Here is a 13,826-nt window from a genome sequence, read left to right on the forward strand (position 1 = left end):
AAATAAATAAATAAATAAGGCCAGCAGAGATGAAAGTAAAGGAGAACTACTTTTAACAAAAGATTATGGCTACATATGTCAGAATATATTTAGAATAAAAATAAACAGATAAAATGGGCTACCTTCATTCCTAGATGCAGAAGCACTATGAAACTTTCCCCTCCATCCCTTGATTTTGGTGAAGTCATTGGTCTTCCCTGTCCTAGAAACAAAGGGAAATCCAGCATCTATAAAAGAAAAAGTATTGAGAGATGACTTAACACACTAGCATGACAATATGTTTTATCTAAGTAAGATTTTATCTGAAACTTATAAATCATTTATGTCAATAAATAGATCTAACCATGGGATATCCAAAATGTCTCTAAAAAGGTAATTTTTTAGTTATATCACAAATAACGTTAATTAAGAAAAATAGTGTTTCACTTTACAAATGATACACACTGACCAGGAGAGGCAGGGCTGGTTCCTGTAAGGTTCCAGAAAGGAAAACTAGTGGCTGGAGTCAAAGGTAGTTGTACTCCCAAGTATTTAAGATCAATGCTCACTGTTGGATCCACTGAATTCAACTTTAAACCCACTGCAAGAAAAAAGAACCACAAGTCATATTATCTAGCTTTTCTTTTTTCTACTTCTTTGTAAAAGAGATAATGGAGAGAAAAAAGACATAATCAGGAATCATTTAAGAGTAGGGTATCTGGAATCTAATGTAAAATGTTGGGGAAGAGGTAAAACAGATTTTATTTTGGGTGGCTCCGATGATTCCCACATTTCCTTCTATTACATATTTGAGCAATCTGTATCCCACTTTGATTGGGCAAAACCTGTCAATGGTTTCTAACCAATTAAATGTGGCAAAGGGATGGGATGTACATTATTAAGTATTTGTTAGCACATAAGAGTGTAGCACTTATGTGATATGTGTAGCATCTTATTAGAGCTTCAAAAGAATAAATTCTCCCAACAACCTGAGGAAAACTGGAACCACATTCTTCCCAGTCAAGCCTCTGATGAGAAAGTAGGCCTATCCAACATTTTAAGTGCAGCCAAATGAGACCCCTAACAAGAAAATATATGATTCAACTGGCTAATACATGCTTGGACTCCTGACCCACAGAAACTGTGAGTCAATAAACAAGTATTTTAAGTTGCTAAATTTGTAGTAATAGATAACTAATATATAAACAAAGCAGAATTGAGATCCTTTGTGCTTTATAGTCCAAAGGCTTTCTAAGGTCACTAACAAAGTTGCCATCTTCTGGCCTGTTTATAGCAACTAATTATCTAGCTTTTAGGAGTAATAAAGCACTAGACTGATCCTATAAATATAATGGATTCTTTATAGGCTAAGAGGCAATGTTTTAGGAAAGCATTTAACCTAAATTTTAACAAAATTAAAGACAAAGAAGTTCAAACTACTAACTAACATTATTGTTGTTGTTGGTAAGTACCAGTGAGTCACTTCTGACTCATAGCAAACCCTGTACAGAGGGTCTGTGGAGCGGCTGTTGAGTTTGAATGACCTTGTGGTTCAAACTCACCTTGAAGTCAAGTGCTTATCTTATGGTGCCACATCAAGACTCCCATTTTACAGTCATCCTAAGTCCTTGTGTTGGGAACCTCCTGGAAACAGGAGACACAATGAGAAAACCTTTCCCTATAGTCAGAATTCTGAATTTGGATTTCTAGCCTCCTAAGCTATGAAAGAATAGATTTCTGTTTGTTAAAGGGAAAAAAAGAAGTTATAGTACAGGTTTCCAATAAAGAGCTCAGTGTGCTGTTTCCCTAAAAGATGAAGATTAAGTATCCTCCCATATAACTTATTTGCATAAAAGATGGCTTCATTTGTTTTGGTTTACAATTTCAGTTCTTTTAAATATGTATTTTTGAATGGCATAGTTTTAAAACTAAAGTCAATAAAAAACAAAACACTATTTCTTCATGTTCCTAATGAACTCGGAGAAAATTAAAATTCTGAAACAGAAAACTCATCTCTAATCTTGTCATTAGTATTTCTTAATTTTGATTTGGGGAAATCTTTCCCTAGCTTTTAATCTTCTCTTCAGTAGAACAGTGAATACCAATCCAGTCCACTGGGTTGTGTGTTTAAATAATTTACTCATGTTTGTGAAATACTCTAATGCAAATGGCGATAGAGATAAGAGACAGTTCCCAGACCTTGAGAAGTTTTACCACACCATTTGCTGTTGAGTAGATTCCAACTCATGGCAACCCTATGCGTGTCAGAGTAAACTGTGCTTCATAGGACTTCTAATGGCTGTGATCCTTTGGAAGTAAATTGCCAAGCCTTTCTTCTCAGGCACCTCTAAGGTGGATTCAAATCGCCAACCTTTCAGTTAGTAACTAAGCACTTAATTGTTTATCCCACCCTGGGACTCCATTAAGAAGCCTAGTGTTATGTTTTCCCAAATCATTTAATAGTTACACAAGAATAAATAAGTGCAAGAGGTAAATAAAAAGGAACTACACCTGAAGAGCTCAATGGAATCTGTTCAAATTTTACTAAAGGTATGACTTTAAGTTGAATTAAGTAAGAATTAACTAACAAAGGGTATGAAGAATAGAACCAGTATGCAGGAAGTTACTATATAAACCCCAGTGAGAACTAAATTGTAAACAAAAGTTCAAATGAGATACAATAATATTCTGAGAACTGCCAGAGCCACTGACTACAGAAAAAGTAGAAAGAAAAGTTTTAAAAATATATATTTCCATAGAGATGAGTAGGCACAAAAAGTCTACACTCATGTTATTAGATTTTCAGACTGTTTACCCTAAATAATTTTTACCTCCATTTGCTATATATTTTATACTGACACCCAAAACATGGTACTAAGTCCCAAGAACAAAAGAAAACAAAGTTTATTTTAAATACAAATTTTTTCAAAAAGATAAAGCAAACCAACTTGGATGTTTTTATTTTTTAAATCGAAAGTAACAAGTGTAAACAAAGGTGGAGAATTGAAACCCTTGTGAATGGTACAGCAGTTCCTCAAAAAATTTAACATAGAATTATCATGTGACCCAGTAATTTCATCTCTGGGTATATATCCCCAAGTATTAAAAGGTGGGACTTAAACAGATACCGTGGCTCTGAGTTGGCACCATCTCAATGGCAGCAAGAACACACTATCCTTTAGTGTTTTTCTTGCAAGAAAATCCTTCCACAAGTAACAGATACACCAGACCTATAATTAAGCTGGTTTCATAGGAATGAGCACAAATAACTTGTGCTTGCAGAAAACAGAATAGCTGTTTAATTAAAGGCAGCATATCTTGAAAACTCTGAAATGTTTCCGTATATTGAGTTTAAACTACATTGTTGTTGCTTTTGCCTCACTTCACCATAGAAGCTACTTCTTAAAGTAGTATTAACAAATGACTACAAAAAAAATAAATAAATACAGACCAAAACAAAAACAAAGTCACTTAAGATAATGAGGGTACAACAAAAAGTATTGCTAACAAAACCATAAAACCTTTCTTAAACAAAGTATCAAAATGTGACCCTACTGGTTTTCAATATATCCTCCATCTGTCTATATACTTCAGAAGATGGTGTTTCCATCTAACTTTCCCCTGAATAATTCTAAGCTCTTCTATTTATACCACATCAAAAGTCAGTTATGGCATCCTGAAGGGATTCAACTCCTGTTTCCTTTTCAATGTTCTTTGAGTCTGGGGAACAAAATATGTCTGAAAAGAGCAAGATCAGGACTGGTGGGTGAATGTAGGGCAGCCCTTGTTAATCTCAAAGAATATGCAGGTACACTGTTGTCAGAAAAAAAATTCCTTGGTAAAACTTTCCTGGCCTTTTTTCTTACCAATGCATGTTTCCATTTTCTTAAAACTTCTTCCTAGTAAGTCCCCAGGACCATTTTATGTCCTTCAAGAAAATCTATCAAGATTACCCCTTTGAAATCCTAAAAAACAGTTACTTGAGGAACACAAACAGCTGACATAACCTTCTGAGCTGATTTCTCTGTCTTGAATCTAACTGGCTCAGCTGATTCCTATAGAAGCCACTGTTCTGATTGGATCTTTGTTTTGAAGGTACCCAACACAAGTAAGATACACATTATTACTGAGAGAACTGCCTGCAGCCATTCATTGATCACAGAGACATATTAAAATACATTTCAATTGGAAGAAACTGGTGCATATATGAATTAGACCCTAGTAGCAATACTTACACTTACATATTATAGCACAATGTGCCTGCTTCTAGCTAAACACAATGAAAATCAAAGTATCCCCAAGAATTATTAACTCAAAGAGGGATAACCATAACCAGTCTGTCATTCTGTGGTAGCCTGTATGTTTCTGGGATGCTGAGAGCTATGCCATCAGTGTTGCAAATAAAGCAGAGTCATCCATCCACGGTAGACAGGTTTCAGCAGAGCTTTTAAACTAGAAAGTCTAAAAAGAAAGGCCTCGTGATGGACTTCCAAAAATTAGTTAATGAAAAATTATGGATCACAACAGAATATTGGCCAATACAGTGCTAAAAGATGAGCTCTCTATATTGGAAAGGTCTACAAAATTGCCTCAACGATAGTTTCAAACACACCACCTTATCATGAAGATGATGCAGGCCTAACATTTCTATTTGTTATATACAAGGTCACCACGAATTAGAGCCTACTCAACAGCAACTAAGAAGCTCTGGTAGCATAGTGGTTACGAATCGGGCTGCGAACCGCAAGGTCAACAGTTCGAAACTACCATCTGTTCCGCGGAAGAAAAATGAGGCTTTCTGCTCCCGTAAAGATTTACAGCCTCGGAAACCCTGTACAGGGTCGCTATGAGTCAGAATCAACTCCATGGCATATAACCAACCAACAGCAACTAACAACACATAATAAGTAAACACTGGGAAACTTTCCATTTAAAAATATGGTGATTAAGAACAAAAAGACAAACACCCAATCAAAAAAATTGACACAAGGACCTGAATAGACATGTCAAAGAGGATATTCAAATAGCCAATAAACACATAAAAAGATACTTACAGGCATTAGCCATTCCTACCCACTGCCATTTGGGGAATCATCTCAACCATGAAGGACAGAGTAGAATTGTCCCATAGTTTCTAGGCTGTTATCTTTACAGAAGCAGACTGCCTATCAGTCTCCCAAAGAGATACAAATCCAAACTACAATGAGATACCACTTTACCGCCTATTAGAATGGCAATGATAAAAAATAACAGATGTTGGCAAGGTTGTGGAGAAACCAGAACTCTCATTCACTGCATGCAAAACATCACCAACACTGTGGAAAACATTTTAGTGGTTTCTCAAAAATGTCAGTCCCAAAAGAACAAATACTATACAATCTCACTTATATATAATCAGCAAACATACAGAAACCACAGATTATTACTGATACCAGGAGTGGGAGGGCATTGAGTTTATGTTAATGGTGATAGAATGATTTGGCAAAGGACCGTGAGAATAGTTGCACAATTTGAAGAATATAATCAAGGTCACTGAATTGTATATGCAGAAATTGTTGAGATCGTATATGTTTTGTTGAATGTATTTTTACGACACTAAAAAATATACAGTGAAATAAAAGCAAACACATGGTAAGAGGGGGAAAAAATTTGAGCTAAACATTAATTGAACACTATTTTCAGATGTCTAAATACCTGAAAGGGAAGAGATACAGAGGTCTTGAAACACTGTGCTTCATAAAATAATTTAACATTAAAATTGACAGCCCTTACAAATACAAAACAAATGACTGAAAAAATAAATGCAAGAGACAGACAAATCTCCATGCAGAATCCCAAATAATTTATGTAGATATTTCATCCGCAAAGAGGTTGTAACTTTCCACTCTTAAAGTGTGGGTTGCACAGTGTCTTACTTCCAAAAGGTACAGCTGGATAGAGAGGAAAAGGATTAATTTTACATCTCAGCCAGGTGATCAAGGTTAGTATTAATAGTGGTAAAAGTCAAGTTTTAGATTCTAACCCCTTGATGTAATGTGATGAGAATGCTAGTTTACCTCTGGGATCTTCCTCCTCCAATCACATAATCCCAGTCTGATTATGAGAAAACCAAATCTCAATTGATAAAACATTCTACAAAATCCCCAACCAGTCCTCCTCAAAACAAAACTGTCAAGGTCAACAAAGTCCAAGAAACTGTTACAACAACTAAGAGAAGGCAGAAGAGAAATGGCTACTAAATGTAATGATGTAATGTGGTATACTAGACAGGAATCTAAAACAGAAAAAAGAAGAAAGCTAAAGGAATCTGAATGAAGTATGAACTTTATTAATAATCTTACATTAATAATGGTTCATAAACTGTAACAAATGTACTATACCAATGTTCAGATGTTAGTAAAAGGGGAAAGTGGATGCACAGTATATGGTAACTCGGTGGTATGTGCAACTGTTCTGTAAACCTAGAGTAGTTTTAAAATAAAATAAAAAATTGGAAGCAATGAAAAAGCAGCTTTTACAAAAGTTATCTTTTAAAGTTCAAAAACAGGTAATTATTTCTAGGTAAACTGATAACCTTGAGAGTATAGACCAATGAGGGTGCAGCAAAGATGGGAAATAAAAAACTACAGTACTAGGGGGCTTCAAATAGTTTGTGAAAAAAGGGAATTAAAAAAAAACGGCATTTTTTTCACAAACTTTTGAACCCCCCACATACAATCAAAAGCAAATTTAAGAACCTTATTGTATTTTCGCAATAAAACTACCAACAATAAAAACATTTTCACAAACTTAATTGATGTTTCTTTTGAAATGTCAAAGCAAACTCAAAAAGCTTATCACGTTTTTGGCTCAAAAATATTTACCAGTGTTTAGTTTCTAAGGAATGCTACAATTAATAGAAAGTCACAAATATGATATTAAAATAGAAACTTAAAAATTCCCTCAAGCAAAACTTTTAGAGTGGGACATGGAAGAATACTTTATCTTCAAAGACTGGAGGTTGGCATCATTTGGCTACTACAAATATTTAGCCAAACTAAATATTTGAAATACTAAGTTTTTTACAGTTGAGTATTATAAGTATATACAGTTAACTATAAAACTATCTAATATTAAGTATTACACAGTTAGCTATAAAGCTAACTATTTAAAGGAAGCAAAAGTTGAAAAATAGAAATGTCACAAAAATTGCAAAATAGAACTCTGTCTCACACACCTTACAAAAAGTAAATACCACATGGATTATATGATTTAATTGTTAAAAAGGAAAAGAACATAAATATGAGTGGGCTTCAAAAAGTTAATAGAAAATGGAATTTTTCCACAAACTTTTTGAAGCCCATTTCTGTGCAATGAATTACTTCATACGGTTCTTCTATCCAGTTTTGGTAACTCCCATTTTTTCCCTGCTAAACATGGATACAAGAAGTGGGGGAAGATGCTGAAAAAATTACATGGCTCAGTTGGAAGTGACTGTTAACAGGATTAACTGTAATTGTAAACACTTAGAACGCAGCATGAGTATAAAAAGAGCCATTTCAGGAGGACTGGGGGATCTTACTTCCAACAAGATAGAAGAGCCTCGAATGGAATTTATCCTTTGAGCCCTGAGAGATCCCTTCTTCTTGTTGTTAGGTGCCTTTCAAGTTGGTTCTGACCCACAGCAAACCTAGGTACAACAGAAGAAAACACTGGCCTGTTCCTACACTAATCCTCACAATTGTTGTAAACCTTCACTGAATCGGTTGTTTCGACTTAGAGAGACCCAGTATAGAGTGTGTTTCCAAAGAGGGGCTGGTGGGTTTGAATCACTGACCTTGTGGTTAGCAGCCCAGTGCTTATATTCTACAGTGCTACACCAGGACTTCTAACCACTTCTGCTGTTGTTATGTGCCTTCGAATCAGTTTCAATTCACAGCAACCCTGTACAGGGTTTCTGAGGCCTTTAAAATCTTTGTGGGAGCAGAAAGTTTTATCCTTTTCCCGTGGGGCATCTGGTGAGCTGGAAACCTCGTACACTGTGGTTCACAGTCCAGTGATTATCATATCAAGCCATCTGGTGATGCAGGGTAAGTGCTCAAATGCTAACTGTAAGGTCAGTGGTTCAAACCCACCAGTCATTCCGTGAAAGAAACAAGGCAATCTGCTTCAGTAAAGGTTTACAGTCTTGAAACCCCTAAGGAACAGTTCTACTCTGTCCTAAGGAGTCACTATGAGTCAGAACTGACTCAGTGGCAACAAGTTTAATTACTCATGATGTTTTTTAAATAGCTTTGAGTTAGTCACCAAGAAAAATATTATCAGCTGCCATCATTAAAAACTAAGAGATAACACTTAAACATACTGATTTTAGGTTCTCTTGGGAAAAAATGTAAAGACTTGAAAATACAAGGCCCCTATTTCTATGTGACAGCAATTCACAGAATTGGCTGTTCCTTTTTAAAGGGGCTGCTTACCACAAGGCTGATGGTTCAAACCCACCAGCTGTTCCTTGGCAACTTTATATAGGGTTGCTATCAGTCAGAACAGACTTGATGGCACACCACAATATACTTCAACCTATCAGAGTACAACCCACCTTACAAAGACATGTCTATTTCACTTTGTTAGCTGCTGATTTCCACAAACATTTGACTTTGAGCCCCATTCCATAAAGGAAACAGTTACTAACTCGATTAAAATGTCTAGAAGAGAAAAACTCAAACCATAGCCAACCAGGAGATGATATACACACAAACCAGAGCAAAGAGACCTGTAGCAATTATTGAATGTAATTAACTTTAAAACTAAGACTAGAATATATATGAGGATTAAGATGAAAGAATACACTATGTTATATTTCTACATTATCAGAATATATAACTAACAAAAACTGGATGTGGCAGGAGAGAAAAAAGACGAGAAGTAGGGCAAGTTAACTGATAGCAAGAAGACATAAAATATTACCTTAGTAAAACAGAAGCAGAAACTAATGTTGTTAAGTACCTACAAGCTGGTTCCAACACATGGCTACTCTGTGCAAGGGTTTCCGAGGCTGTAAATCTTTGCAGAATAAACAAGTCTCATTTTTCTCCCTCAGAGCAGCTGGTGGGCCCAAACTGCCGACCTTGAATTCAAAGCCTCGTATGGAGCCACTGTACTTTCAAAACTGTCATTAAAGGACAGCAAATGTTATTACCTGTAAGATTACCATGATATAGTTGTGACTGTCCATCCAGAGTAGCCAGTGCATTTTATTTGGATTGAGACAGGAATTTACATACTTTAAAATCACACTGTACCATAAGCTGCCTCACATTAAAGCAGCCCTAGTAAGGCTATAAAATTAACAATGGACTGCTAATCACAGGCTGGAAGTTCAAACCCACCAGCAGCTCCCAAGGAGAAAGATGAGGCTATCTGCTCCAAGAGATTTACAGCCACAGAAACCCGATATAGGGTAACTGAGAGTCACAACTGACGCAATGCAATGGCAATGGGTTTGGGTTTTCTGGTTTAGACAAAATCTTTTGAGAAGAAAACTGACAGCTCAACAAGCCAATAAACTCCAAGAAGCACATCTGAAATCAAAGATATAAGAAACCAGAAATTAGAGTATGAACTAAAATCTTTCATTATAGTGCAAATAGCAGGAAATCAATAGCTACTATGAAGATAGTGACTAGAGTAGATTTCATTTTTCTTAAAGAAAGGATTAAGCAAGATAGTCTATTACAACAAAGTACAGATAATAAAAAGCTTAAATTAAGTTCCCAGCAATACACTGCAGTGTAGTTGTTAAATACCTGCCAGTATACTGTGCTCACAGTGATTGCATATAGGGTGTTTGAGGAGCAACTGGTGGTTTTGAACCACCAGCCTCGTGATTAGCAGTCCAGTGCTCATCCTACAGGGCCATACCAGGACTTCTAGTAGCTGTCAAGTCAAATTTCAGCTCATGGAGAGACTTCATATGTATAGGATTTTCAAGGCTGTGACCTTTAGGAAGGAGAGACCTAGCTTCTAGGGTTCCCATTTCTAGCATGGATTCAAACTATCAACCTTTCTGCAACTAGTCAAGTGCTTAACCATTTGTACACCCAGTGACACAGTAATACAACTGCAGCCACACAATGAATAAGAAAAGTGTTCTGCTGTTACTCTACAGCATATAACAACAACATTACAGACCAAAATAAGTAAAATACTACGCTTCATAAATTTAAGACAACTTCAGACCTGGAAAAGTTTCCTTTAGCATAGAGAAGATCTAGACAGTATTTTAGTTAAAACGGATAATTATGGATGAGGAGAGAAAAATTGAAGCTGAAGATATGTTCTGAAAGAAATGAAATGAAGAGTGGAAAAGAGGAGAAAAAGATAAGGGGTAAGGAGAGACAAGGGAAAAATGAAGGAACAGAAGGACAGTATAGAAGATGGGGAGAAATGATGAGCAAGAGGAGAAAAGGAAGAGGGCGGTGGGGCAGGAACTGGTATGATAATCTTTTAGAGCACTATTACCTTCTTGAAGACCAGGATGTATCACCTGTCTGTGACGTAAGGACTTCAAATCTTCTATCAATTCCTTTTCTAACTGGGAAATTCTTGCTCTGCAACCTGCTCAGAAAACAAAAATGATGACCAAATAAACTATTATATACTAAGAATGAACTTTGTCATCTTTCACTCCTAGAGCCCAAACCTCAAACATATTATTTCTCCTCCTTATGCTATTATGTAATACCTGAATCATTTGTAGTTGAGGCCTGAAGACTAGAAGGTTCTTCTGCTGTCCCATCAACTGCATGAATGTCTAGAGCTTCCTATATTTAAAGGAGAAAAAAAAAAAAAAAGTATACTTCATATCACTTCTAAAAGTGATACTAATTTAAGTTTAACATTTCAGTTTAAAAGTAAACTAGAATTTTAAAAGAAAAATTCAAAATCAGGAGAAATACCATCATTTTTAAAAATAATAACTCCAGTTTCACAGGAGTAATTTTGTTCTTGTTCATACTTTTCGGTATTTTCTAAATGTTTTACATTAATAATCAGAAGGAAAAGAAAACAAAAAAAGGAAAAGAAAAAAAAAGTCGCATACTCTTAGTAATTAACACAAAACTATTTTTAAACCAATTAATATACTGATTTCTCAGAGTCTATATAAGATAATTTACTCAACAACTAACAAAGATGTAAGAAAAAAAACAGGTAGAATGAATTCAACATCCATCTAACCAAATCTGAGATACAGATAAAAAGGGTTCTATAAAAATGTAATTTAAAAATCCAACTGAAAATCAGAATAAACAGTATAATAAAACCATTAATATGTGCTTCTCCAATAGTACTATACAAGCATTGACAAAAAAACAAAAAAAAACAAGACCTTGGGGATGTGTTATCCACAAAGAGTTTTGATGAAAATTCCATTAAGACCTAAACACTAAAAAATCCCAACTAAGCACAACACAACATTCATGAACTGAGATCTAAACAGACCTAATTTTTTAAGTCTATACAAATAAAAATCTAAATTATTTTGTGCTATGGGATTTATGACTAAACCAAAATATCCAACCCATCCCCGTATATGCATGTACAAACACACAAAAGCATTCACAAAAACAAAATTCTGTGTTAGTGATCAGTCTGTATATAATTTAAAAATGACTAATTAGCATTCATATGAAGAATGCTGAAAGCTATAATCTTACCTTCGATTCAAAGGAAACAAACAGAACACCATCCACATCTTCCAGATCAGGTTTCACATCTGTAAAGGTACTCCCAGGGACCATAGTTGTAGTCTTTGTAGAAGTTAAACACTTTCCAGTGTTTTTAGGTGGTCGTCCTGCCTTAGTCAGTTTCAATTTCCGTGGTCTCCCTCTTTTCCCAGTGACATTTGGAGAGGTATTCTGAGTAGTATCCACAGCCTTTGTGGCTGTTGCAATCTTAAGCATAGCTGTTTTCTTTCTGCCCAAGTCCTCTTTTCCAGAAAATGATTCCCCAGATGAATTCTTTGAATTATTGTCATACGTTCTTTCTGTGCTAATGCTGTCAGGTGTATCAGGATATTTCCATTGAGGCTCTTTAAATAAGGGGTATTTTTGTATCACTCTGAAATCTGGCGAATATTTTCTGAGATCATTTTCTGATTCCTTGCCTAAGCAGAAGTCAGTGCCATTGGAGTTTTCAATGTATGTAGGCAAATAGTCTAAGTCTGCCAACATGGAAGACTTATCCTTCCGAGATGTAGAAAGCATGGTATCAGGCAGCTCAGAAATCTTTACTGTGCTTTTGGTGACTGCACAAGGCTCCAGATAGACTACTGGCATTTTCCCAGTATCTAATTTGAACATTTTAGCTTTAGCAACACCTGAAGGACTGCTTGGTGGCCATTTAGAAGATGAAAGGTCAGTTTCAAAATTATCAACTTTACTGTGCCTCTTTAGCTGTTTCTCTAATATGGGATCATCATCACTGTTTGAGTATACATCCGTTTCCTCATCTGTCTCTTCTTGTTTCACTGTGACACCTTCTGGGCATTCACCAAGTTCATAGTTATAATCATCTAGAGGTTCCTCTTTAATGACAACATTGAAAGGTCCATTTGGGTCTAGTGGTGAGGCTACCTGGGAGCTGTCTTCAAAATTGTTGGCAACAAGACTGGAGAAATAAGAGTGACAAAAAGTATAAAACTATTGATAAAAAAGTAAAAGGTGTTAGAAACCAAGTGACTCATAAGGTCTATTGACCCATTTCTCAAAAATTCATAAATTATCATACTTTTATATATTTCTTCTCAATTGTGCACAAAAATTATGTAAATTTGAACTCTACTGTTTCAACACATGACCCTTATCATCAAACTTAAAAACTGGGTATCTCATTTCCCTATGGTAAATTTCAAATAACCTCAATTTTGAAAGTCAAACAGCACTAACCCAATATTAAATCCTAGAAATCCAGTGATTAAAAACTGTCAATAAGTAAGAAAATAAATGTCCAACGTAATTAAGAATTGCAATAAATATCATAAAGGGCGTTTCTGACTATCCAATGACTTTTTGGAGGGAGGGATAAAATTCAAGTAACATAAAGCATTTCAGCAATTTTAAAGTATACAAATTAGTATTTTTCAATATATTCATTCACAGTGTTGTTGTCAGGTGATTTTTTATCTTAAAACTAAAAAATTCATTTAAGATGTAAAGACTCCACCATGACCTCCTCCAAAATAAAGAGGGAGGGTACAGGAATCCTGGTGTAGCGCCATAGGATAAGCACTCGACTACAAGGTCCAGTATGAACCGCAGGGTCAGCGAAACTCAGCAGTCGCTCCTTGGAATCATATGAGTCAGAATTGACTCCATGGCACTTAATAAGGGTAGCTAAAGGGAAGTATTCTTGTTGTGCTGTTGTTGAATTGGTTCAGATTCATAGTGACCCTGTCTATGGTTACTTATAGGGTTTCCAAGAGCAGCTTTGAACAGCAGGTTTGAACTCCCAACCTTGCAAATGGCATCTGAGTGTTTATCTTACAGCCCAATACCAGGGAATTATATGACACCTATATTTTAAGTGTGCACCACTCGTCTATCAGTCTGTCAGTTTGTCATACAGTGGTGGCTTCTGAGTTGCTGTGATTCTGACAGTTATGCCACTGGTATTTTAAATACCAGCAGGGTCACCCATGGTAGACAGGTTTCAGATGAGCTTCCAAACAAAGACAAATTAGGAAGAAAGAGTGATGAACTACTTGCGAATATTTAGTCACTGAAAACCTTATCAATAGCAGAGAAACACTGTCAGATATAGTGCCAGAAAATGAGCCCCTCAGGTTGGAAGGCACTCAAAATGCGACT

General features: G+C 35.7%; 1 protein-coding gene across 2 annotated transcripts in view; it reads right to left on the bottom strand.

The window, feature by feature from the left end:
- Positions 1 to 13,826, bottom strand: part of MGA (MGA, MAX dimerization protein) — a 97,252-nt gene that overhangs the window by 66,541 nt on the left and 16,885 nt on the right. For both annotated transcript variants that reach the window (XM_006831749.1, XM_006831748.1), the window contains exons 2-6: positions 11,676 to 12,627; positions 10,703 to 10,781; positions 10,480 to 10,575; positions 449 to 580; positions 123 to 227 (exon numbers count right to left, since the gene is read on the bottom strand). In XM_006831749.1, the coding sequence (XP_006831812.1) occupies positions 123 to 227; positions 449 to 580; positions 10,480 to 10,575; positions 10,703 to 10,781; positions 11,676 to 12,627 (1,364 nt within the window). The remainder of the gene's footprint in view (positions 1 to 122; positions 228 to 448; positions 581 to 10,479; positions 10,576 to 10,702; positions 10,782 to 11,675; positions 12,628 to 13,826) is intronic.

Source organism: Chrysochloris asiatica, unplaced genomic scaffold, assembly GCF_000296735.1.
Source record: "Chrysochloris asiatica unplaced genomic scaffold, ChrAsi1.0 scaffold00004, whole genome shotgun sequence".
Classification (NCBI taxonomy): domain Eukaryota; kingdom Metazoa; phylum Chordata; class Mammalia; order Afrosoricida; family Chrysochloridae; genus Chrysochloris; species Chrysochloris asiatica.